Source organism: Doryrhamphus excisus, linkage group LG10 (genome assembly GCF_037039965.1).
Source record: "Doryrhamphus excisus strain RoL-2023G ecotype Guam linkage group LG10, RoL_Dexc_Guam_v1.1, whole genome shotgun sequence".
Lineage (NCBI taxonomy): Eukaryota > Metazoa > Chordata > Actinopteri > Syngnathiformes > Syngnathidae > Doryrhamphus > Doryrhamphus excisus.
In genome coordinates, this window is record NC_136366.1 from 1,008,134 (window position 1) to 1,031,444 (window position 23,311).

General features: G+C 39.6%; 1 protein-coding gene across 1 annotated transcript in view; it reads right to left on the minus strand.

Moving 5' to 3' along the window:
- The window catches only part of adgra1b (adhesion G protein-coupled receptor A1b), a 146,840-nt gene that overhangs the window by 68,823 nt on the left and 54,706 nt on the right, over positions 1 to 23,311 (minus strand). Inside the window, exons 11-12 of the mRNA XM_058055964.2 lie at positions 23,142 to 23,303; positions 22,005 to 22,229 (exon numbers count right to left, since the gene is read on the minus strand). Of these exons, the coding sequence (XP_057911947.2) occupies positions 22,005 to 22,229; positions 23,142 to 23,303 (387 nt within the window). The remainder of the gene's footprint in view (positions 1 to 22,004; positions 22,230 to 23,141; positions 23,304 to 23,311) is intronic.

Here is a 23,311-nt window from a genome sequence, read left to right on the forward strand (position 1 = left end):
TGAGGTAAAAATAAAAATAAAAATAAAAATAAAAATAAAAATAAAAATAAAAATAAAAATAAAAATAAAAATAAAAATAAAAATAAAAATAAAAATAAAAATAAAAATCAAAATAAAAATAAAAATAAAAATAAAAATAAAAATAAAAATAAAAATATTTTGACCACAAAATGTCCTTGTTAGTGGCTGATAGGCTTGCTAATACACGGAAACAGTCTCTCGTCTATGATGTCATCAGAGGTTTATTGTAGTTCTTTGTTAATTAAAACAGTTACGGAACAAGTGCAAGTGCCAGCATCTTGATAACGAAAGTGACAAACACTATTGCATTAAAAAAAACACAAAGGTGGTGTCTGTGTTGATCTCGCTGCCACATCGCTATCTTCATCAAAAAAAAATCAAAGTGATGTTAAATCTAAATTTATCATTTCATTGTCATTTATATGTATTTCAAAATGCATGTAGAACAATAAAAATGTCTTTTATGTTAACATTTTTTGCTTTCTGGAAAGAGTTAATTGGATTCATATTATTTCTTATGGAAAAAGTTAATTGGATTCGAGTATGTTTCTGTTTGAGTCTGACCTTCTGGAATGGATTCATGATGCTAACCAAGGTTCCACAGTATTATATTTTGGAAATAATTTACCTTCCATTTCTGTCAATTAAAACAGAAAACAATATAGTGTAAGCACTGAAATTTTGGTAGTAAAAAGTCTGATAGTCATAACATTCGGTTTTCGACAAATCTTATTGCCTAAAAATGTCTCAGTTTTTGTACACTTTCATGGTCGGACAGTGCGACTAATAAACTAGTCTGCGGAATCCAAACAAACTCAGTTGCTGAAGGATGTATATATAGGGGTTCGCTTAGAGCTGAGATGCTATAAATAGATTCGGCCAGGAAATCTTTTAATTGTCTTTATTATGTGTGTGTGTGTATGTTCTTCGTAGCACCAATGGCTAATGAGGCATTGAGGCGGACTGCGTATTTCAGTTTCAGACAAATCTTTGCAGTTTTTTTCATTAATATGTTGTAAAAAAGTTGCAAGTGCCAGAACTTTGATTTAAAAAAAGGCAAGAGAGACTTTGTGGATTTCACTTATTTTGGGAACATATCCCCCGCAAACAAGGGAACATGTATTGACATGGTTTTGCCTGGAAAATATCCATTTACGGAGTTTTGTAACAATAAACACATTTTAAAGCTGCATGACTACACCTCCTTCCACTCGGTGTTTCTATGCTCATGTTTTCGACTTGTTGTGTTAATTGTCTGTTTACTGCTGTGGTGTGACAACAGAATGTAGCGTTTTTCTCTGCTTCATTATTCATGTGCTCAAGGAGAGGCGCCATGCCATCTTTGGCACTGGCTTGTTTTGTTTAGCGTCCCCTGTTACGTGGGCCCCATCTACCCTTAGTTCTAACATTATAAATTCTTAATCAAGAGCCTGCACTTGTCTACAACCCAATACTTGGTGGATGTTTGCCTCCGCAGTACACCCAGGAACAAGTTCAAAAGGATCATTTCTACACACAGAACTATGGTTTTAAAAGAATTCAACATAAACATGCATTTTATGGGTGTTATTGAGTAATTAATAGGGGTGTAAGAGTGTGCTATAATCATAGTTTGGTTCATTTTCAGTACAAAATGCAAAACATAACATTGTTTAGTTTTTGTGTTTTGCTGGCAGATACAGACACAACTAGGAAAGACATAAACATGTAAAAAGCGTTGGGTTTCTAACAGTGGTAATACTGTATGCTGTACATTTTACATGTATTAAATATCCAACCATACCAACTTTATAGTATGTAGACCTCTTTAACCACAAATACAGGTAAAAACTAATAGCTTTACATAAACATAAGTACAAAACAGGAAAGACAGGATACTGTATATAACATAATAAAACAATAATTCAAAATAATGCTGAGTTAAAGCAAAAAAAATATATTTTTTTAATTTGACTAAAAATCCTAAAATTTTCGGGCGGTCGTGAATTGTCAGTTCAAGTGCAAAAGTAACAGTTTGATTAGCTAGTGTGAATTATTATTTTATTTTTCATAAATGGAAGTTCCTTGTTGGCTGAAGTGCCACAAATAGTTCCAGCAGGAAGACCCGTTCTAAAGCTGGACTGAACGATGTTGAACGAAAAACAAGAGACTTTAATGACAGAAGGCTGTGAATTCTCCTTGGCAATAAATTTCTAGGTCGTTTTTGTCCCACTAAATACCCACTTCTGTACCCATGTATGACATTTTCAGACTTGTGGAGGTCCATCACAATGCCAGATGTACACTTCCTGTCCTTAATTTGAATCGGTATGAAGCTTTACGTACATATACTGTCCACCATTACACCCCTGGTAGTTAATATTCCTTGAGTTGTATTTTTTAATATGATTGATATTCACAGCGTTATGCTTACACTGACATATATCTAATGGGGCTTTCTTCTTTTTTCCGTCAAGGACACACAGGTACAGTAAACAACACGAGGGAAATAGACTGCTTTTGTGCTACCATAATCATTCATCTCAACAAAATTCACTGGGGCTTCAGCCTGATGAGCACAAATTGGAATTTAATTCATCAACAGACATTCACCAGGAACTAAAGGTATGGGAATACTTAACGCCTCAGAAAGTCAAAACAACATCAATTGAAACCACTTTCCAGCACTTACTTGACAAGTTAACTCAAGGGTGAATTGCAGCACGGCTATTAAAAAATGCTTGGCTCTGCTTTAAGCTGTAAGAGTACACTTTCCCTTCTGTCAGAATCTGGTACCAAAACATTGCCATGCGAGAGGATAGGTGGTATTTATTTTATTTTTTTTGTGAAACATTAACTCAATTGTGCCAGCCGTAATTTGATGTTTGCTACCATTAGCGGCTAACAAACCAGTCGCTCCAGGGCATGTCCTGATAAAAATAGAGTGGCAAGACAAGGGCAAACAAGACCGCCACATCCAATCTATGCAATTATAACACTTCTAACATTAGCCCATCTGATTTGGTAATGTCAAGCAAACAAACATCACTTGTGGGCTTCCAACAGCAAGGAGACCCAGGTGGATGGCGAAATCCAACATGGCGGTGTATGTGATGGAGACAGCCATTAAGGAAGAAATGTAGTCTTGCTTTCTGAGTTAAACAAGTGTTTAGGCAAGGAACAAATGGACTTTGAGCGACAGGTCCTATCACCATGAAATCTCGGGCAGGGTGGTTACATCTGAATTCATCTTTAGTCTGTCAGGACCTGTTTTATTCCCGGAGCAGCTGGATCATAATGGGTTATGACAGGACATGTCCTAAGGAATGAGGAAATATGAGATGCAGATGTCACATCGTCATGTCATTTTCTCCTGGGCAAATTGGTAAAGCACCGCCTATGAAGACACTGTTACAGTTGGTAAATATGACTCTTTGCATCTCATTAAATATCCATACATTTTCTATACCGCTTATCCTCACGATGGTCACGGGCATGCTGGAACCTATCCCAACTGTCTTCAGGCGAGAAGCAGGGTAGACCCTGGACTGGTGGCCAGCCAATTCCAGGGCACATATAGACAAATAACCATTCATACTCATTCGTCTACTGTCCAAATATTAATTCATTCATACATTCATTTTCTACCGCTTTTCCTCACAAGGGTTGCGGGGGGTGCTGGAGCCTATCCCAGCTGTCTTCAGGCAAGAAGCAGGGTAGACCCTGGACTGGCCGCCAGCCAATCCCAGGGCACATATAGACAAACAACCATTCATACTCACTCGTCAACTGTCCAAATATGTGATAAATAAGTTTGTTTTGGGGGTTTTGTACCCCCCCCGAAAATAAGGAATTATATTGTAGAATAATTTTTTCTGTGAACTCCAACTGCACTGAAGAAGCGATGACCTTTGGTTGTTTAATTGTTGTTCTTTCATGTTGTGTTAAATTCCTCACATGTGAAGTGCAACCCTTACGTATATAAAAGCATTCATTCATTCATTTTCTACCGCTTTTCCTCACGAGGGTCGCGGGGGGTGCTGGAGCCTATCCCAGCTGTCTTCGGGCGAGAGGCGGGGTACACGCTGGACTGGTCGCCAGCCAATCACAGGGCACATATAGACAAACAACCATTCACACTCACATTCATACCTATGGACAATTTGGAGTGGCTAATTAACCTAGCATGTTTTTGGAATGTGGGAGGAAACCGGAGTACCCGGAGAAAACCCACGCATGCACGGGGAGAACATGCAAACTCCACACAGAGATGGCCGAGGGTGGGAATTGAACCCTGGTCTCCTAGCTGTGAGGTCTGCGCGCTAACCACTAGACCACCGTGCCGCCCTATATAAAAGCATTTATTTGTTATTGTTCAGAACCCTATTTAACTGTTGCTGAACGAACAAGTGGAGCCCCCTTCGACCCCCAAATGCAGATGTGTCATTGAGCGGTTTGTCAATAAGTCACATGTTGCGGAGTTATTGCAGTCAGCCTGTTTTCCAAAGATTTTTCATAATTTTTTTTTTCGTTCAGGTTTGTGAAAAAAATAAAAATACCTTGTGAATCAATATGATATGACTTCTTTGCAGAAAATGTAGCTGGAAGTATTCTTTATACAAGAATAGTAAACACAGAGCATCGATTTAGATTTCTAACATCCTTATCATAAAAGTATTTAATCTAAGAAAGAAAAAAATATGCTGGTTTCTTTTTTTCCCCCTGCCTCATTGCTCATCTCCCTTTCCAATCACTTTCCTTCTGTGCTCCCGCCTACCTGCCAGCCAGGCAGCGAGTGCCTTGAAACAATGCAGCAGCGATTGCACAAGGAGTGTGTACTCCTCGGGGATTGGCTGCTGCTCGGAGCTCGGGGCTTTCCAGACAGCAGCCAAATCCCGTCAGGCTGCCAGGAGCAACGAGCTCTAATGATCGCCTGCTGCCACTGAAGTAGCGCCAGGAACATGTAGACTCGTACTCAGAAGTGTGTTTACAGGGACAGAGGACGGAAACAAAATGACAATTGCAACACTTTCAGAAGTATGAGGAGGATTATTTATCTGCCCTTCTTAATAATCATTTCATTTAAATTCAGCGGGGTGGGATTTGTTTAAAATCCATCCTGCAAATCCCTCTCCAAATTCATTTTGTGTTGAGGTATTGCTGGTTCAGGTTTCTGCAGCTTGGTCGGAAGGATGAGTCAGCGACTGGCTGTTTTGCTCCATATACTCTCTCCTGGCACAAATAACATCTTGGGGATATGTGTTTGAAATGGCAACCTGTTTTTCCTCCGGTAAAATATTTGGAATTCACCCTTGCAGTTCCCTTCACTCATGTTTTATTTATTTCTTTATTTTATTTCTTTATTTATGTCTGCGCTATCTACAAGTCGGCATCTCCTTTGGAGTATTTCTGTTCTTTGATCACTGTAAACTTTACTGTCTCAACCCGATGGACTTTAGTTTGCCCTGCGGCCGTCATTGTCAACTGCTTTTTTTTGGTCCGAGAGGAGAGAGGCTTTTAGTTCTTGGTCAAACTCTCATGAATTATGAATTCACACTGTTCAGTGGCTGAGAGGGAAATATATCTTCCTGCTTACCTTTTTTTGGAACCTGCTCAGACAGGCAAGCAACCACAAATTTGTTACAAATACATTGTTTTGCAGACTATTGTAATTACTGTATTATTGTAATAAGCGTAGGGAAATACAAACACTTGTTCACACATACGGTTTAGTTCCAAATGTGGAAATGGTGTTATATTTCTAAATAAATTGCTATTTTTGATGTAAAACAACCCCGTGTTGGTGTGGCTTATGTTGTGGTGCTGTTTAGATATTTAAGTTTTCGCAAAAGCAAAGTGAAATTCATGCTTGAAATGTGTCTTTTCTCCCATTTTTTTTGTTGGGAATCGATATTTTCCTGAAACTTACCTATGTTCTTTTGCTGATTACTAAGGAACAGAAACCAGGTAGAAACAAACTTCTTTTTTTCCTGGTTCTAATCATTCTCTTGGTAGGTTCCATGTTTATATAGCAACCCGGACCTGGATAAGCGGAGGAAAATGGGTTCCATGTTTATATAGAACACAATATGGTCGAACTACAACAATATTCCATTTATAAATAAGGAAACCAACTTTGTAGAAATTATCTATCTAAACAATTAACCATGATTACTGCAAGTGAGACACCAGTTTTTCTCAAGTCATTCATTCATTTTTAAAATCATAAAAAAAAGCTAAGCAGTTTTATACTTTGCATTTTGTTTCTTTACTGTACTCAAAATTAACCAACCCGTGACCTTAAAACCGAGAGATGTATCGTACACGCTTACTCTGCTGCATATTTTGTCTTGACGGCTTTAAACCACACAGAGACCAAGACCGCACACAAACAGGAATCGCGCAAAGAAAGACATGATGGATGATGGGGCTTACAAAAGGTGTTGGTGACTTGCTCAAGGACACCTTGAAAGTAGTCAGGAAGCAGACAAGCATCTTTCCAGCAACCAGTTGCAATCTATTTTTCTTGCGCAGTATTCAAAATATGACCCAATGTCACAAATGGACTGTAATGGGTTGGGAAAATATATATTTTTTGAAGGGGCAGGAGTTTACTAGAAAACAATGTCAATAATGAATCTTTAAGTCAGACCCTCTGTGACATCAAAAAAGAAACACTTTTACCCCGCCTTTGGAAATCGAGCATTTTGAGCCATCCCAAACTTCTTTCATGGCTCACTTCCAAATGCATAAACGTCATTATCTGAAACGTTGGCGTTGCTTAGTACGAGAATACAACATTCTAACTACATTATAGGTCTGAAAAGTCGAAAAAAAAGCATAATAGGTCCCCTTTAGTCATTGATAGCAAATAAACAAAGCACGTAGCGCCATATAGTGCCGCATTTGCCCATTGTGTTTTTCCATTACGTGCTTACTACATCCTTTTCTATTCTTAATGTTACCTCTTTATTGTGCCTTGGCTGCACCGCATGACTGAAACAAAGCAATTTCCTGCAAAGGTGGTGTGAAAATTGCCAGATAATAAAAGCAAAAGGATGATAAGTACTGTTTTGATTGCTGTTTGTTTGTTTGTTAACGACTGAGTAAATTACACTGAAGCTATGCTACCGATCAAAGGTATTTCTTCCAAATGCAGTAGTAGCAGGTGTGCCACAAGCAGGACATTGGGCGACAATCAGATAGAGCTGCCATTACGTGGTTGAACATCATGATTTTTCAAATAAAACTTTAGGGCCGTTGGGCCATGAGAACAAGAGTGTTTGCAAGGATTGTTGACATCTGAAAACACCAAAGAATTCACATTATCTGACCTTTTTGTGTTTCATTGGTCTTCTCAAATGAAAAAAAAACACCATTAGCAGAGAGCCAAAGACCAGTTAAGTCCATGCCTGGCTAACCAACGTGACATTTCAGTCACCAGCTATCTTATGGCATCAGAAAGTAGCAGAAAACTTGGCTGGCAGCGGTACGAATGCAAAGCGACTCTGCTAACGAGATGAGCCGAGCTGCTGGCAAATACTAAGAGATAATCATGTGTCCTACGATATGCATAGAAAGTGTAAAGAGCTCCAGTATGGAGTAGCCGGGCTTGGAGTTACTCATGCTCTTCACAACGCCACAGGGAAGCATATGTGTGAGCTCATCAATGTCTGCTTATCAGAGGTCTTTAGCATGCACAACATGAACTTTAATGACGAGAGAAATCAATTCAACTCAAATAAATGATTGACGTTGTACACACTCCCATTACACATCTACAGCAAGTAGCAATCAAATAGAATTCAACAAAAACGCAACATTTACGTATAGTACAAGAGAAATTGGCATGCAGTATATTTTAAAAGCTGTGTTGTAAATTGCAGACACGGATCCAATGGAGCTTTATTGTCCTGTAAACAGCAATAAGTAATTCAATAATATTGTAGTGCTGTCATAGTAGTATCTACGGCCCAGACATATACAGTATTGGCCAAATACGTGAATAGATAACCTCTAAGAATAGGACGGGAAAAACACAGCAAGTGATTTATCCATGTAGGAGAGCAGAGACGATGTGTTTTGTTGTGGAAAAAAGTGCATTTAATAAAAACATCGGAAAAAAAGCCACAATGAACTGCTGTGGTGGTTATGCTGGAACTTACATTTCTGGGATCATGACTGGCATAAAACATTTGTATAGAGGACGCAGACTAACTGTATACTTAATGACCCTACAATGGAAGCGCTTTGCAAATGAGATCATAGAAACATAGATTAAAAGGCCACAGAGCTTTGTGGATTTGATGTAGCTCACATTTTTAAAACTGCTGTAAAAGACTAAAGGTCAATCCAAGCATTGTTCAAATTAAGCGGAGGTGCCAAAAAAACGTTTATAAGGCGTTTATGTCGTTTGATTCAGCCACAGGCATATAACTCCTTCATTCATTCATTCATTTTCTATCGCTTTTCCTCACGAGGGTCGCGGGGGGTGCTGGAGTCTATCCCAGCTGTCTTCGGGCGAGAGGCGGGGTACACCCTGGACTGGTGGCCAGCTAATCCCAGGGCACATATAGACAAACAACCATTCACACTCACATTCATACCTATGGACAATTTGGAGTGGCTAATTAACCTAGCATGTTTTTGGAATGTGGGAGGAAACCGGAGTACCCGGAGAAAACCCACGCATGCACGGGGAGAACATGCAAACTCCACACAGAGATGGCCGAGGGTGGAATTGAACCCTGGTCTCCTGAGTCTGTGGTGTAGAAACTTGCATATGTAACTTATGTAATATATGCAACTCCATAAAACGTAGCTGAACTCCTTCCTCCAATAGACTTAGTGATGTACGTGAGAGGTCGTGGTGACAGAGAAGTTTTTAAAAAGGGTTAAAAAATATTAACTGTACTGTACAGTGTCATTTTGTAACATTTTTGGTTAGTGGTGTGCCGCAAGATTTTTTCCAATTTTTCAAAATTTTCCCAATTTTTCAAAATTTTTCCATAACTCAAAAAAGTTTGAAAAACAATGAATTAATATCCTTGCGGAAAAACTGAGTGAAGCTGCAAAATCTGAAGCTCAAGGTGGCGGAGGGATTATTATTATTGTACAGACAATTTTGCAGCATCGATATACTGAGATTAGTATTAGTGGGAATAACTGATAACTTCCACGGAAGGATGGATGTTGATTAGAATACACAGCAGGAGCACGATAGAGATCTGTTCGTGTTGATAGGAGGGTAACACGTTAAAAGCGGCACATTTAACCAAAAGTTGTGTAATATGTTCAGTGAATGAAGGACCAGAAGCTCCATACTAGTGCAGAGTAATTAGAGGAAATCCACTTCTTCAACCGGTATTTAAGCAAACTTGAAACAAGATGTAGATAGACCTTCATGGGAGAAAGGAAGGGGCACACATGTCGTGTTTACGACGGGAGGTTTAGAGTTGAAGGTTAAAATTGCCATGCATGTCAGCTGTGCTCTTCATAAGCAAATTTAGGAATGGCTTTAAGAATCTATTAAATAAACAATGTTCCTCAGATTTTTGAAGGTAGTATAAGCTTCTGGGAAGCTAGATGAGAAAGTGTAAAAATCCATGAGTTTTGGCAGAAGCTGCCTTTGTGAATATTACATGAGATGGTGTGTTGTCTGCATATGCGAACATGACCTTGGGCATTTTAGGCAGTATTCAGAATTGCCTTAATTAAGTAATTATCTCACAGAGTGTGGAACATCAGATAAGCGTATGGAAGCAGCTTGCGACAGACAGAGAAACACAGGGGGGTGCTGGTTTGGGGGTGTGGAGGGGGGGTGGCACAGACAAGATGAATTGTAAGGGCTCCCTGCTGCTGCATCTCTTTTTTTTCTGCAGGAGGCCCTGACAGCAGGACATGAGGAAGGGTGTAGGGGGAAAAAAGGAGGGTAGAAATGAGTGTCAATCGAGCTTTGATTTGTGGACCAGAAGCAAAGGTTGAAGATGAAGCAGGACAGGCACGATTAAATAGCCTAGCAGAGTCATGGGAGGAAGCCAACTTGAGACAGTTGGCTCCGTTTTCTGCGTTTAGCCTCATGGACGGAGAAGAATAGCTGGAGAAACAACAAGTAAAAGGTAAAAAAAAAGCAACGCAGTATCCTTGTATCCAAGATGGATTCAGAGATAATGTGAACATCACAAAAATGTTTGTGTGTAAATAAACAGGAATATTATTATCACTCACTTCAAATTTAATGAGTTTTAATTGATGCTCACAGTTGCTACAATATGTCTGCCCGCGATGGAAAAACAGCACAATTTGGAGTTTCACGATGATATGAGAAAGCGTATAACAAGGGAATCAGACATTTTGATGATACTCTTCGTGTTCCTGGTATCGTGGAGACAGGGATTGACCATTTCTGAAGCCGGTGATGTCATAATATGCAAATTAGATTATATAATTTACTCCAATCACTGGCTTTGGGTGATACTGATGATTTTTTTTCGTTAACCATTTTCAAGCTACAACCTTTTAAAATTGTTATATCAAAACCGAATATTTTCTTGAAAAGAATCTGACGCCTGAGGGTTAATTCAGGTATGCTGCATTTAAGTTTGCTGGAAATTACAGTGATAAAAAGGTATTTACCTTAAATGAAGTGATGTCTGTGAACCCAACCTGCTCATTTAATCGGGATTCAAACGTTCGACTGCCATTAAGTGTTAGACAAATGGATTTTTGGCAGCTGGGTGACCGCGTCGTTCCTCCTTCTTTGCTACAGCAGCTGCTCAACCCGTGGCTGGCGTGCTCAAATTGGCATACCACGGTTCTTACAACTATCGTGATCGGGAGAACCAGAGTGTACAGCGGTAGAAGTCGTCCGCCATGGCCGAGCAAGGCACATTAATCACACCACAGAACAATGGTGCATTCAAGAACTGTCAAATAAAGTGTGAAATATGCTGTATACTGATTCATGAATATGGAGGGATCCACTATGTCTTTAAAGGCGAAAAAAAATGTCAATGTATGAACAAAGTAAAATGTCCGCTCGTATATTTGTTAGTAAACATAGTGTTAGTGTTATACTGGTTAACCCAGTTTAATCAGGACAGTAAACACATGCATTATACCTAAAAATATTTAAATGTCATGGTCCTTACCTTGTACATTGTATATTGTAGTTATATATACAACACACCTAAAACAAACATTGAAATATTTTGAGTATGAGATTAATGAATGCTACCTTCAAGGACATTAAGCATTAGTTCATTTTCACGGACTTCTATATTGATTTCCTAATGTACATTAAATACATATACAATTCATATTTTTGTAAGCGAGTAAACTTATCAAATCAAAACTCAAATAACTACTTTGTTCAGTTTCTTCAGTGTGTCTTAAGTCTACCCATGCCCCCCCCCCCCCCCCCCCCCATGGATGAGCATGCCAGGAACACCTCTCCAGGGAGGCATCCAGGAGTTGGCCACTAAATCCCTGAGACATCTCAAATGACTCGGACCGTAACGAATCAGGACACAGAACATAATGTGGGAGTTCTCGCCTAGCCAATCAGGATGAAGAACACAAAGGTTACATTCAAGGTCGCGGGGGTGCTGGAGCCTATCCCAGCAGTCTTCTGGTGAGAGGCGGAAATTGGCGCTGACTCGCTGCCTTCACTGACAGGAAGAACATCTGTATAAATCAGCTGACATACCACAGGAACATCACGTGACCACTCTGAAAAAGACTGTTCTGTTGTATTGTCTGTTTTTATTTGTTCCACCTTTGTGCCTCCCTTAGATCCCTGACTTCCTGTCGTGGGCGGCACCAATAGACGCACCCGTTTCCTATTTTCCACAGCTTGTGGTTGCAGGATCTCTTTGTCTCAGGCCTTGTAAGCAGACTTGTCCAATAAAGACCGTACCACTCTAATTGGTGTCTGTCGATGGATGGATGGATGGATAGATCAATCGATCCTGGGATCCACCACAATCCACCGCAATCCACCACTCTAATTGGTGTCTGTCATGTATGGATGTATGGATGTATGGATGTAGGGATGTATGGATGTATGGATGTATGGATGTATGGATGTATGGATAGATAGATCGATCCTGGGATCCACCACGATCCACCGCGATCCACCACTCTAATTGGTGTCTGTCATGAATGGATGGATGGATAGATCGATCGATCGATCGATCGATTCTGGGATCCACCGCAATCCACCGCGATCCACCACTCTAATTGGTGTCTGTCATGTATGGATGTATGGATGTATGGATGTATGGATGTATGGATGTATGGATGTATGGATGTATGGATGTATGGATGTATGGATGTATGGATAGATAGATAGATCGATCCTGGGATCCACCGCGATCCACCGCGATCCACCACGATCCACCGCGATCCACCACTCTAATTGGTGTCTGTCATGAATGGATGGATGGATAGATCGATCGATCGATCGATCCTGGGATCCACCGCAATCCACCGCGATCCACCACTCTAATTGGTGTCTGTCATGGATGGATGTATGGATGTATGGATGTATGGATGTATGGATGTATGGATGTATGGATGTATGGATGTATGGATGTATGGATAGATAGATAGATTGATCCTGGGATCCACCGCGATCCACCACTCTAATTGGTGTCTGTCATGAATGGATGGATGGATGGATGGATGGATGGATGGATAGATTGATCGATCGATCCTGGGATCCACCGCAATCCACCGTGATCCACTGCGATCCACCACGATCCACCACTCTAATTGGTGTCTGTCATGAATGGATGGATGGATGGATAGATCGATCGATCCTGGGATCCACCGCGATCCACCGCAATCCACCGTGATCCACCACCTCTAACTGGTGTCTGTCATAGATGGATGGATAGATAGATCGATCGATCCTGGGATCCACCGCGATCCACCATGATCCATCACGATCCACCACGATCCACCACTCTAATTGGTGTCTGTCATGGATGGATGGATGGATGGATCCTGGGATCCACCGCGACCAGTAACCTGACAAGATTACTGCATATCAAATATCGTTAAAACTGCAATATCCAGCACCTGCAAAATCATATCTTCAGGGAGTTGCATACAGTTCAGTTGAAAAGATACTTGACAACAGCCTATCACTAAATATAAAGAAGAATAAAATAATGCTACTTGGCAACAGGATCCAGGGTAAGGTATCCGGGCGAGTTGAGGTATTTCCTGTGGGTTTTCTCATAAATGTCTTCTGTCACAAATCACACTCATGACAAAAGGAGACGGCTGCATATAGATAGGAAATAAATAGGACAAAAGCCTCATCTATTCATTGCGGTGCAGAATGAGAACAAAGACACAAGCAGCAGACCGGACTGGACAAAGCCAAGCTCGTGTCTGAAACTCCAAAGCAGATTATCTTGGATGATTTGACAAAATACTTTGTACAATAAATGAGTGTATCACAACAAATTGAGTGAGGAAGAAAAGAGGACGTAGCAAAAGAAGGCTGGCCTCTGTCAAAAGAGGCTGATATGAGAGCTCCGAGGCAATTTTCGAAAATTATGGGACAAATGATTCATTTGAAGACAATTTGTCCAGCAGAGTCTAGTATACACAAAATGTCTCTGCTTTTCCACAAAGGGAAATTAATCTGTGCCACTCATTCAGTGGAAACAGACAGCCGTCCCCAAGGCCTGCTGGCCTTGAGTCTGTTGAGACTCTTGAGACTATTTGTCTTCCTCATTCTCCAACACAAAGTGTCACCCCCCCCTTGCGCCCTTCTTTGGGTCGCACCACTTCGGTCTGCCACTCCGCCTTCACTGTATCGCCATCCTCTGCTTTTTAATTTCAGTTATTTTTGTCTCCTTGCTCTCCTCCTTGCTCTATCTTCCCATCTTATGATGTGTTTAGTATTCAAGGCCTCTCGCTGCTGCATCACAAGAATATTTGTTTCAGAGAGCTGCAGAGGAAAGGAAAAAAAAACTATTCCACAGGGACCGAGTAACATTTCAGTAAGTCTTCAAACGATGCAGTTAGGACATTTGTCCAAAACATGTTTGATATCTCTTAATATGATGCTCTTGGGACCAACAGCCTTAAGCTTACACGGTATAAAACCGCAAAACGAATGAATGAATACGCAATAATCCATAAACATTAACAACATTCCCCACCCCCTCCCTTTTCATTGAGACTAACTAACCCAACCTAATGAAAAATGTAATACCCGCATAATCTTAATGCTCAACCCCAGCTGACTCAGACGCTTGACTGCAGTATAACAGCCATGTAATTAACCTTTGTATCTCGCTTGTCAAATACACATCCCACGTTTCCTCTTCCTTGACCACGTCACGCACAACAACACACATTTCCTTGGTGAGAACCGTGCACGCCGCGTCCCAACATATTCCAATTAGACGCACATCATCACGACATTAAACATTCATATTCATAAAGTGCTGTGTTCTGAATCGATATGAACTGGGTCATATTTGGTTGCTTGAGATGCCCGTGTTTCCCTTTGCTGTGCAGCAGCTGCCGGCTCCATCCTGCTGCAACCGCGTCCCCAGATAGAGTCTTAACCTGCAGGCCGGTTGACGCATACACACAACAAAATGCAAGCTCACACCATACGTCCACTTCCGCCCCGTCCTCAAATGGAAAAACAGGGTACGTAAACACACCCACGCAGTGCAATTAAAGAGCGGTGAAGCTCTGTGGAGCAGATAAAGGCTGTCTGAGGAAAGAGAGGTGGGGATACGCCGCCATTCAGCCTACAGACTTCCACTAATTACCTGTCAATGGAAAGGAAGGGAGAGGCCTTAAGTAGTAAATATTGTTCCAAACTGTCACCTTCCATGAACCATACGATCTGCAAAGCAGCCTAAATATAGTGACCATTGAAAAAGGAATAATAGGCTAAAATGGCATATGTTTGTATCATTTTGGCATAATTTGGTCTTTTTGTGTTGGCAAATAAAACACAAAGCAATATGAGAATCAAATGTGCAGGTGTAATTATCGGCTAATTATAGCTAATGCATGCATTGTAAAGGGATTTCTTATTCATTCCTTATTTATGAATACATTCCTTATTATAAACCCCTTTTACAACCTTCTAAATACATTTTGTAACATTATTAGAGCCATGCGGGTGTGCAATAATATCAATAAAACCCATGCTTGTGTGTGTGTTGTATTATGGGATGCTAGGATGTTGCAGCAGCAGCAGCGTGAATTACATTTTTGCTTGTTTTGAGGTACTGACCGGCGTGTAGTGAACTGCTAACACTTGCTACAGGTAGCAGGGAACACTCTGATTCGCTGAGATGTTTGACTCCATTTATGTGCAGATCGCCAAGGCAACGTGAAAACGACGAAACGAATCCGTGCCAAGTACAGAAAATGTGTACATGTTGGCTGCTCACTAAATATGGTGCATTCAAGGACCATAAAAAAAGTGCAAAAAAATACAAGCAAAACTTTAGCAATGAAGCGTGAGCGTGATTAATCACAGTTGTGAATTATAACTGACTTCAGGTGAATTAATTAATATTACGTTAATTAATATTATGTTTTAGCGGCACGGCGGTTTAGTGGTTAGTGCGCAGACCTCACAGCTAGGAGACCAGGGTTCAATTCCACCCTCGCGCCACATCTCTGTGTGGAGTTTGCATGTTCTCCCTGTGCACGCGTGGGCTTTCTCCGGGTACTCCGGTTTCCTCCCACATTCCAAAAACATGCTAGGTTAATTGGTGACTCCAAATTGTCCATAGGTATGAATGTGAGTGTGAATGGTTGTTTGTCTATATGTGCCCTGTGATTGGCTGGCGACCAGTCCAGGGTGTACCCCGCCTCTCGCCCGAAGACAGCTGGGATAGGCTCCAGCACCCCCGCGACCCTCGTGAGAAAAAAGCGGTAGAAAATGAATGAATGAATGAATATTATGTTTTATATTTAATATTATGTTTGGTGACCAAAAGTCAGTTATTGTGAAAACTGAATCACTGATGTGCAGTGACCTACAGTATAAACATGAAAAATTATATCCTTACAGTTTTGTGGGTTCCGGATACTGAGACATTTTTTTTTTCTGTGGGAAGGGAAGGTCATTGAGTGGGGACTCGATGTGGCGTCCATCCAACACACAGTTGCAGATATCTGCTGGACAGCTTGGATCATCGATTGTCAATGAGGGATGATGACCACCACGAATTTGTTTCGTTTTAATTAATATTTTTACACAATAAAACAGTAAATACATAAGACAATTAGCAGGACACACGGCAAAGCACAAGAACCAATCACATTTTGGCAAGGATCGGGAATTTATTGTTACGTTTTGAGCAAAAAAATAACCCCCAAGAAGAAAAATAAAACAGATATACGTATATATTTTTTTTCAAACCGACCCGAAGAATACGTTTTATCATGGCTAGTTAAACAGTGAGTGGAATATGAATAGTTCAACAGCACCACACCAGAAAAGTCCGTCCTCCATCCTCCTCCTGAGAACGAAAACCACTCACGTTGTCTTGACAAGCATCAGAATTGAACAGCCTCATAATTCCTGCTTCAAACACTTTGTTAATCTCCTTTTCTCTCTCTCTCCCTCACTGTTTCGAGGTAAATTAGCCATTTAATTTGAGCTATCCTCTTCAATCAGTCCAGCCTTTACAAAGCCGTTGGTGATAGTGGACGCGTGTAGTCCAAACAGAAGCTGTAGTAATTCTACACTTCATCAAATGTCCATAAGATATGTCAGAGATTGCTGCAGGACTTCAAAGCGTAGCTGACTTCTCAGTAACGTCACGACTTCCTGAAGCTGCACTCTAAGCATCATGGGAAATGTAGATTTTAACCATAAATTAGCCGCATAACTGCACAAGCCGCAGGATTCAAAGCCTGACAAATATGTGACTTATGAACCAGAAATGATGATAATTAATAAATCATGCTGTTTTGTGTTTTAATGCACCCAACTATTAGTAAAAAGAAAATCTGGATATTTAATAAAATTTTAATTAAATTAAACATTTTCAAGCATAAAAGTTGACAAAGGCATTCAGGAGATGAATTCAAAGATGCATCCTATAATGGCCACTAGATGTCACTAAGGTACTGTAATGCTCTGTGAGACACATAAAAACCAGATTTCTGGAACATTGCAAGTTTGAATTATTTAAAAATCGGCACAATAATGGCTAACATGGTCTACTGTTATAGCCATAACGCACATCGAGCTAAAGCTCAACTCCTAACTTATATGGCATATTGTCTCTTATTATGTCTGCTATATGAGTGTAAAGGTGACTATAGGGGTGTTATTCAATGTCTAGAGGTCTCTAATATTGTTAAAAACTGTATTGACAAAGTCGTAAACAGTATTTATTTAAGTTTTGCAGTGTTGCGTAATTGATATATATTTCAAACACTAACTTTTAATGTGTTATAACAATGTGTGATACATTTTCCGTATGTGGTATCACGTATCCATCACAAGCTAGCAGAGAAGAAATCTCAACTAGTAGTGCTGAAAAAGGACCACTATGACATTTAACCTTATGGTGATTTGGTGTCAGACATTTTTATGGAAAATAAGATGTTTTTTGTTCTGACAAAGTTGAATAACCTTCAGTGCTGAAAAGGAACACATTGATCTAATCTTTGACCTCACCTCCCTGAGCCTTTGGAAGCCAGAAATGTTAGGAAAAGTTTTTTGTTCTGACATACAGTTCAATAATAATTCCTTCAAAAGTGCTGGCTCGTGGATGCTTGGAAAAGAGAAGTACTCGGCAAAGGTACTGGTGGGGAGGTTAAGCGTAGATTGTTGATTTTCTACTGTATAGCTTGTGATGAATAAACAAATAAATGATATGGAGCATGTCCTATACCAATTTAACCTTTGCAAACAAATACCTGGGCCAGCCAAGAAAATTTAGGTTATGAATTCCAACATGTACATATAGACCACAACAACACATGCCTCTTTAATAGCTTATATTTACAAGTGTAAATCTGAAAAAAACTGCAAGATTATGTTAGTCATTACATTTTTACTCCTGACTCAATGGTCTCTATCACCTGACTGAAGTCATTCATAAAGCAGCATTTTTGAATGAGTAATAACAGAAGTAATTGTACAACACGGTGGCATAGGGAAAACTCTTATGGTCCATTAGCTTTTCTTGCTACAAGGACTGTGAATACACATGCCTTTGTTCCACCTCAGGAATAACTTGGTCTGCAATTTGGAGAAAATGCAATTGCATGGGTATCAGCGCATGCAAAAATGAAATCTAAAGAAGGTGAAAGAAGTGAGCTGCAACTTGCCTGAAGCATTGTGAACTGAGGTGAAGGCCTGTTTATTCAAGTGAAAATTCCTCAAGGTGTGCAATAAATTTATCTAAAGCAATAGGGCAACAGCTAATGAGCTTCAGGCAAGGTTCCATGCAGATGACAGGTCGGCCTCGGCACACTGAACTCACGTAGTATTTGCAGAAACAAATGAGACAGGTGCCAATTAGATCCACTTGCAAAGGTTGAGATTTGAGATATATCGTTTTCCTTTCGGTCCTATTGTGTCTGTGCTCCAATGAACCGCTGAAAAAACGTATCTTCATATAGTTTGAATCTCGTACCTACTTTTGAAATGGTGAATTTCTCTAGAAATCAACAGAAATAACCCTGAAATGTCAGTAAGACAAATAACGCTGTGTTATTAGATATGAAGAGCTTGCAACCAAAAGGCGCTAAATCCATTTTGACTGATTTCGAGAAAATCAATGATTTTTAACTACGCACATATCAATCTATTTGGTCATCAAGTCTATATTGCAAATGAAATAGCTATCGATATAGGTCATAAAAATGCATGCTATAAAAATCCTGCACCCACCATGTATTTTATATATTATTTTTATTTTTATTTTTTTTTCGGATTTAGCGCCTTTTGGCTGAAATGATGGATTTAGCGCCTTTTGGCTGAAATAATTTTGAAGTCACCTTTAACTTCTTCAATGGCATTGTTGTAAAAGAATGTAAGGTGCTTTAATGTGCTATGCTAATAAAATAATTACAACACAGAAGCCATTCTCAACATACAATACAAAATAATTATTATTAAGTTAATAAAAATGTTATTAAAAGCCGTGCTCATATTTGACTGCACCATGAAGGTGACAGTGACAAAAATCATCTCATTACAAACTCTTTACATTGTATGTTTTTTAGTACAAGTAAAATAATGTTTCTCATGAAAGTTGGAGGTGTCAAGGTAGAGACATGCCTTTTATGGCGTAAAAAAAAACTTCCATGTTACAGAATACTGTAAAAACACAATTTGTGTTCTCCTGAATTGCATAACATACTGTAACTATCATAAACAAAACAGGATGCGCACTGATACTGGCTTTCTGTATGTGCAGTGCCAATTGTATTCTTCTCTCTGATTGGTCAGATTATCAATAGATGGGAAACTTGGGCCAATCAGAATAAAGAATAAAGAAAGGGATTTAGCTCCTTTTGGTTGAAATCTGAAATGGAAATAGCGCCTTTTGGTTGAAAGCATGAATTTCATATCACTTTTTTTCACATTTTTTAAAATGATTTCAAGACCAAAATATGTGATTTGGATACACATGACAGAGGTCTATTAAACTCATGAAAATCATGCAACTTAGTGAAAAGTGGATTTAGCGCCTTTTGGTTGCAAGCTCTTCATATACATAACAGTATACCACATATTGATTCTGTGGTTCTGTGGAAATGTGGAACACCCTCACACAAATTAATTCAAAATTTAAACACTCAAACTGCCCGGGAAATCATGTATTTTCCACAATATAAGGCACACTTCCACTCTTCTGGTGGAAAAGCTATCACCGTGACAGTGAATGTCAACAACATCGGAGGAACACCCAGCAATATTGGCATTAAAGTTTCACAGTCACAACCAGTGATGAGGGAAAAAAAGCATCGCTGGAGCCTATCCCAGCTGTCTTCAGGCGAGAGGCGGGGTTCACCCTGGACTGGTCACAAGCCAATCACAGGACACATATAGTAGACAAACAACCATTCACACTCACATTCATACCTATGGACAATTTGTAGTCACCAATTAACCTAGCATGTTTTTGGAATACACAGAAAAAACATGCAAACTCCCCCCGAAGGAATCAAACCGACATCTCCTAGCTGTGTGGCCTGTGCGCTAACCACTCCGTACCGTGCACGGTGCATCCTTAATAATGATCCATATGAATAAGAGGCGTCGTTTTGATGCAGTCTTATTGACAAATGAACTAATACGCATCCGACCAGATAACCGGGACGGAAACAATACCATTTGTCTTTTCCCGTTATTAAAGTGAAAGCCATTTTAGATTTAGACACTTCTCTTCTTCATGAATTTGAGAAAGAAGTGCCAAATCATTGATTTGTGTCCAGGCAACTTGACTCTGTCGTCGTCTTCTTCGAGGAGATCATATTTCAGTGTTGACCAATTTAAGTGCTTTATCCACGTGTATCTTATTTATAGTCCATCTGGAAATTCTAAAGGGGCAATGTTGGGAATAATTCTAAAGCGTTGCATTACTCTGACCAAGGGTGACGTCTAAGCCTGTAGAAACATGCACACTCTATTGCATGGGCACAATACACAGCCCCGAGGTAAAACGTGGGAAAGTACTTTAGCTGCTGCCAAAGCACAGAGACATGACAGTCTTACCAAAGAAGATTACACAAGTGGAATAAGCACATTTCCCCTTATTGTCTCTTGGCATACTCTACTACTTGCTGTAGAGAAGAATTGTTCAAATGTTGTAAAGCAATGTCCTTTGGAATACCGCGGGAATAGGATGGATCACCTGATAGATATCACATGCTGCCATTTGTAACGGCAATGGTGTCATGAGGCTGGAGCGCATTTAAAGTGGAAGGTAGACAAAGCCAAGTCAGCAGAGGTGAGCGTATTCAATCACTCTCACATCACAATACTTGCACAGCTCTGTCCTGATCAACCTTATTTATCGCCAGATAATCTGCAGCATGCTAAAACCCAAAAGATGTCCTCTTGTCAGGACACTTGATTCAGTTCTTCCCTCTTCAGGTGGCACAGCGCAACACAAGAAGTTTGGGCCGGTCAACTAGTATCATTACAAAATGCCCAAAGAGGTGGCAATGAAATCATTTTAATATGTAGATTTATAGGTCAAATCACTGCATATTATTCCTTTAAATGGGAAATGTCCGCAAAGACCAAGAGTTTCCCAAGATCTGTCCAAATTTTGACAGCAGCAGAGCAGCTAAAAAGAAAAAAAGCAAATACAGGGAAGAAGTACATTTGAAACACTTCTATGCTAGGACTACGTTAAAAAGCCATAGCATTTCCATAGTTTGTGGAATCAAACTATGGAATGGATTGAGTAAGGAAGTCATACAATGCACAACGATGAGCCAATTCAAGAAACAATACAAGCAGTTGATGTTTGCTAAATACAAGGATGAAGAGTCTTGAACCAGTCATGATGTGCTATATATATCACTATATTGACACTTACTATGGTACCCATTATGTCAATGTATGGTCATATCACCTTGTACTTCGGTACGGGACAAAAAATTTAAAAATGTAAAAATTGAAAAAAAAAAATTAAACTATATTAGGAAAGCAGGAAGTGAACAAATGTAACACTTACTGATTGTAAAAGTACCAATGTACCAATCATATAATAAAAAAATTAAAATTAAAATTAAAATTAAAATTAAAATTAAAATTAAAATTAAAATTAAAATTAAAATTAAAATTAAAATTAAAATTAAAATTAAAATTAAAATTAAAATTACTCAATTGTAATCTGATGCATGTTCAAATGAAATAAAACCATTACCATTACCATTACCATTACCATTACCATTACCATTACCATTACCATTACCATTACCATTACCATTACCATTACCATTACCATTACATCAACATTTAGTAGCGTTACCTTGCTGAGCTGACTGGCTGGTGATCCACGATTGAGGGTGTCACATTTAAAGTTGAGGAACGATTCGCCCATGGTGTCATGTTCTCTGCTCGGATCCTTCTCCTTGGGGGGGTGGCTACCCGGTGACGTTCCAGACAACGGGGGCTGTTGGAGTGCTGTGCATGACAGGCCCAGAAAGTTGGAGGGTCGGATGAGAAAGGCCTCCAGAGCGATGTTAGCAGACACCTTGAAAGAGACATAGAAATGGCTGAAATGGCTGCAAAGGCAAGAACGAGGCTGGGCTCACACTGAAACTGTCTTGGCTCTGGTCCTGATCCAATCCGGCTTGGACACACTGACCCTCTACACCTCTTGCTTCAATGAATCCTCATTAACCCTTAGATGCATTAGTGGGTCAAAAATGACCCGGTCAGGTTGTTTTCTTGAAATATCTTTGTAATGAAAATTTTTTTATAATTTCAAATTCCAGATATTCCTCAAAAAACATGTTTTTGATATCATGCCATTCACATTTTTAACTTAACTTTTATACATTTTAAGAAATTCTTGATTTTGTGTTACTACCCCAACATTTCATGAGTGGGTCAAAAATGACCCGGTCAGGTTGTTTTCTTCAAATATCTTTGTAATGAAAATTTTTATCATTTCATATTGCAGGTATTCCTCAAAAAACATGTTTTTGATATCATGCCATTCACATTTTAAACTTTTATACATTTTAAGAAATGTTTGTTTTTGTGTTACTACCCCAACCTTCCATAAGTGGGTCAAAAATGACCTGCATGCATTTTCTATGGAATCCAATAGGAACCTTTGATTCTTATCAACTTATCAACTCCGAAATATAATACTAAATATAATACAAGTGATTATTCCTAACGCAAAATTGGTATAAAAAGGCATTGATTCTAATATAGGTCATTTTTGACCCACTTATGGAAGAGTGTACGGACCCGGTCCAGTCACTCGTGCATCAAAGGGTTAAGAGACAGGGCTGATTATCACTACTTCTTAAACACAGTGCTTTGTTTATGAACAAAGGCAAATATAAAATGGAAAGAAATATCTCCGAGTCAAAACCGAGTTGCAGTACAAACAAAATCGCTACTGCTACTGTTTTTTATAATTTACCCATACCTTGGAAATAGCCTGATTGTCTCCGCTCAGTGCCAGATCAGCAATGCGCTCCACACATTGAACGATCCGAGTGCACGCTCTTGCTTCATTCTGGGCCATCCACAGGATATGCTCCTCCACCAGCATCATGTTGCTGGCTATGTCTGAAATATAGTCCCCGAGCTGCAAAG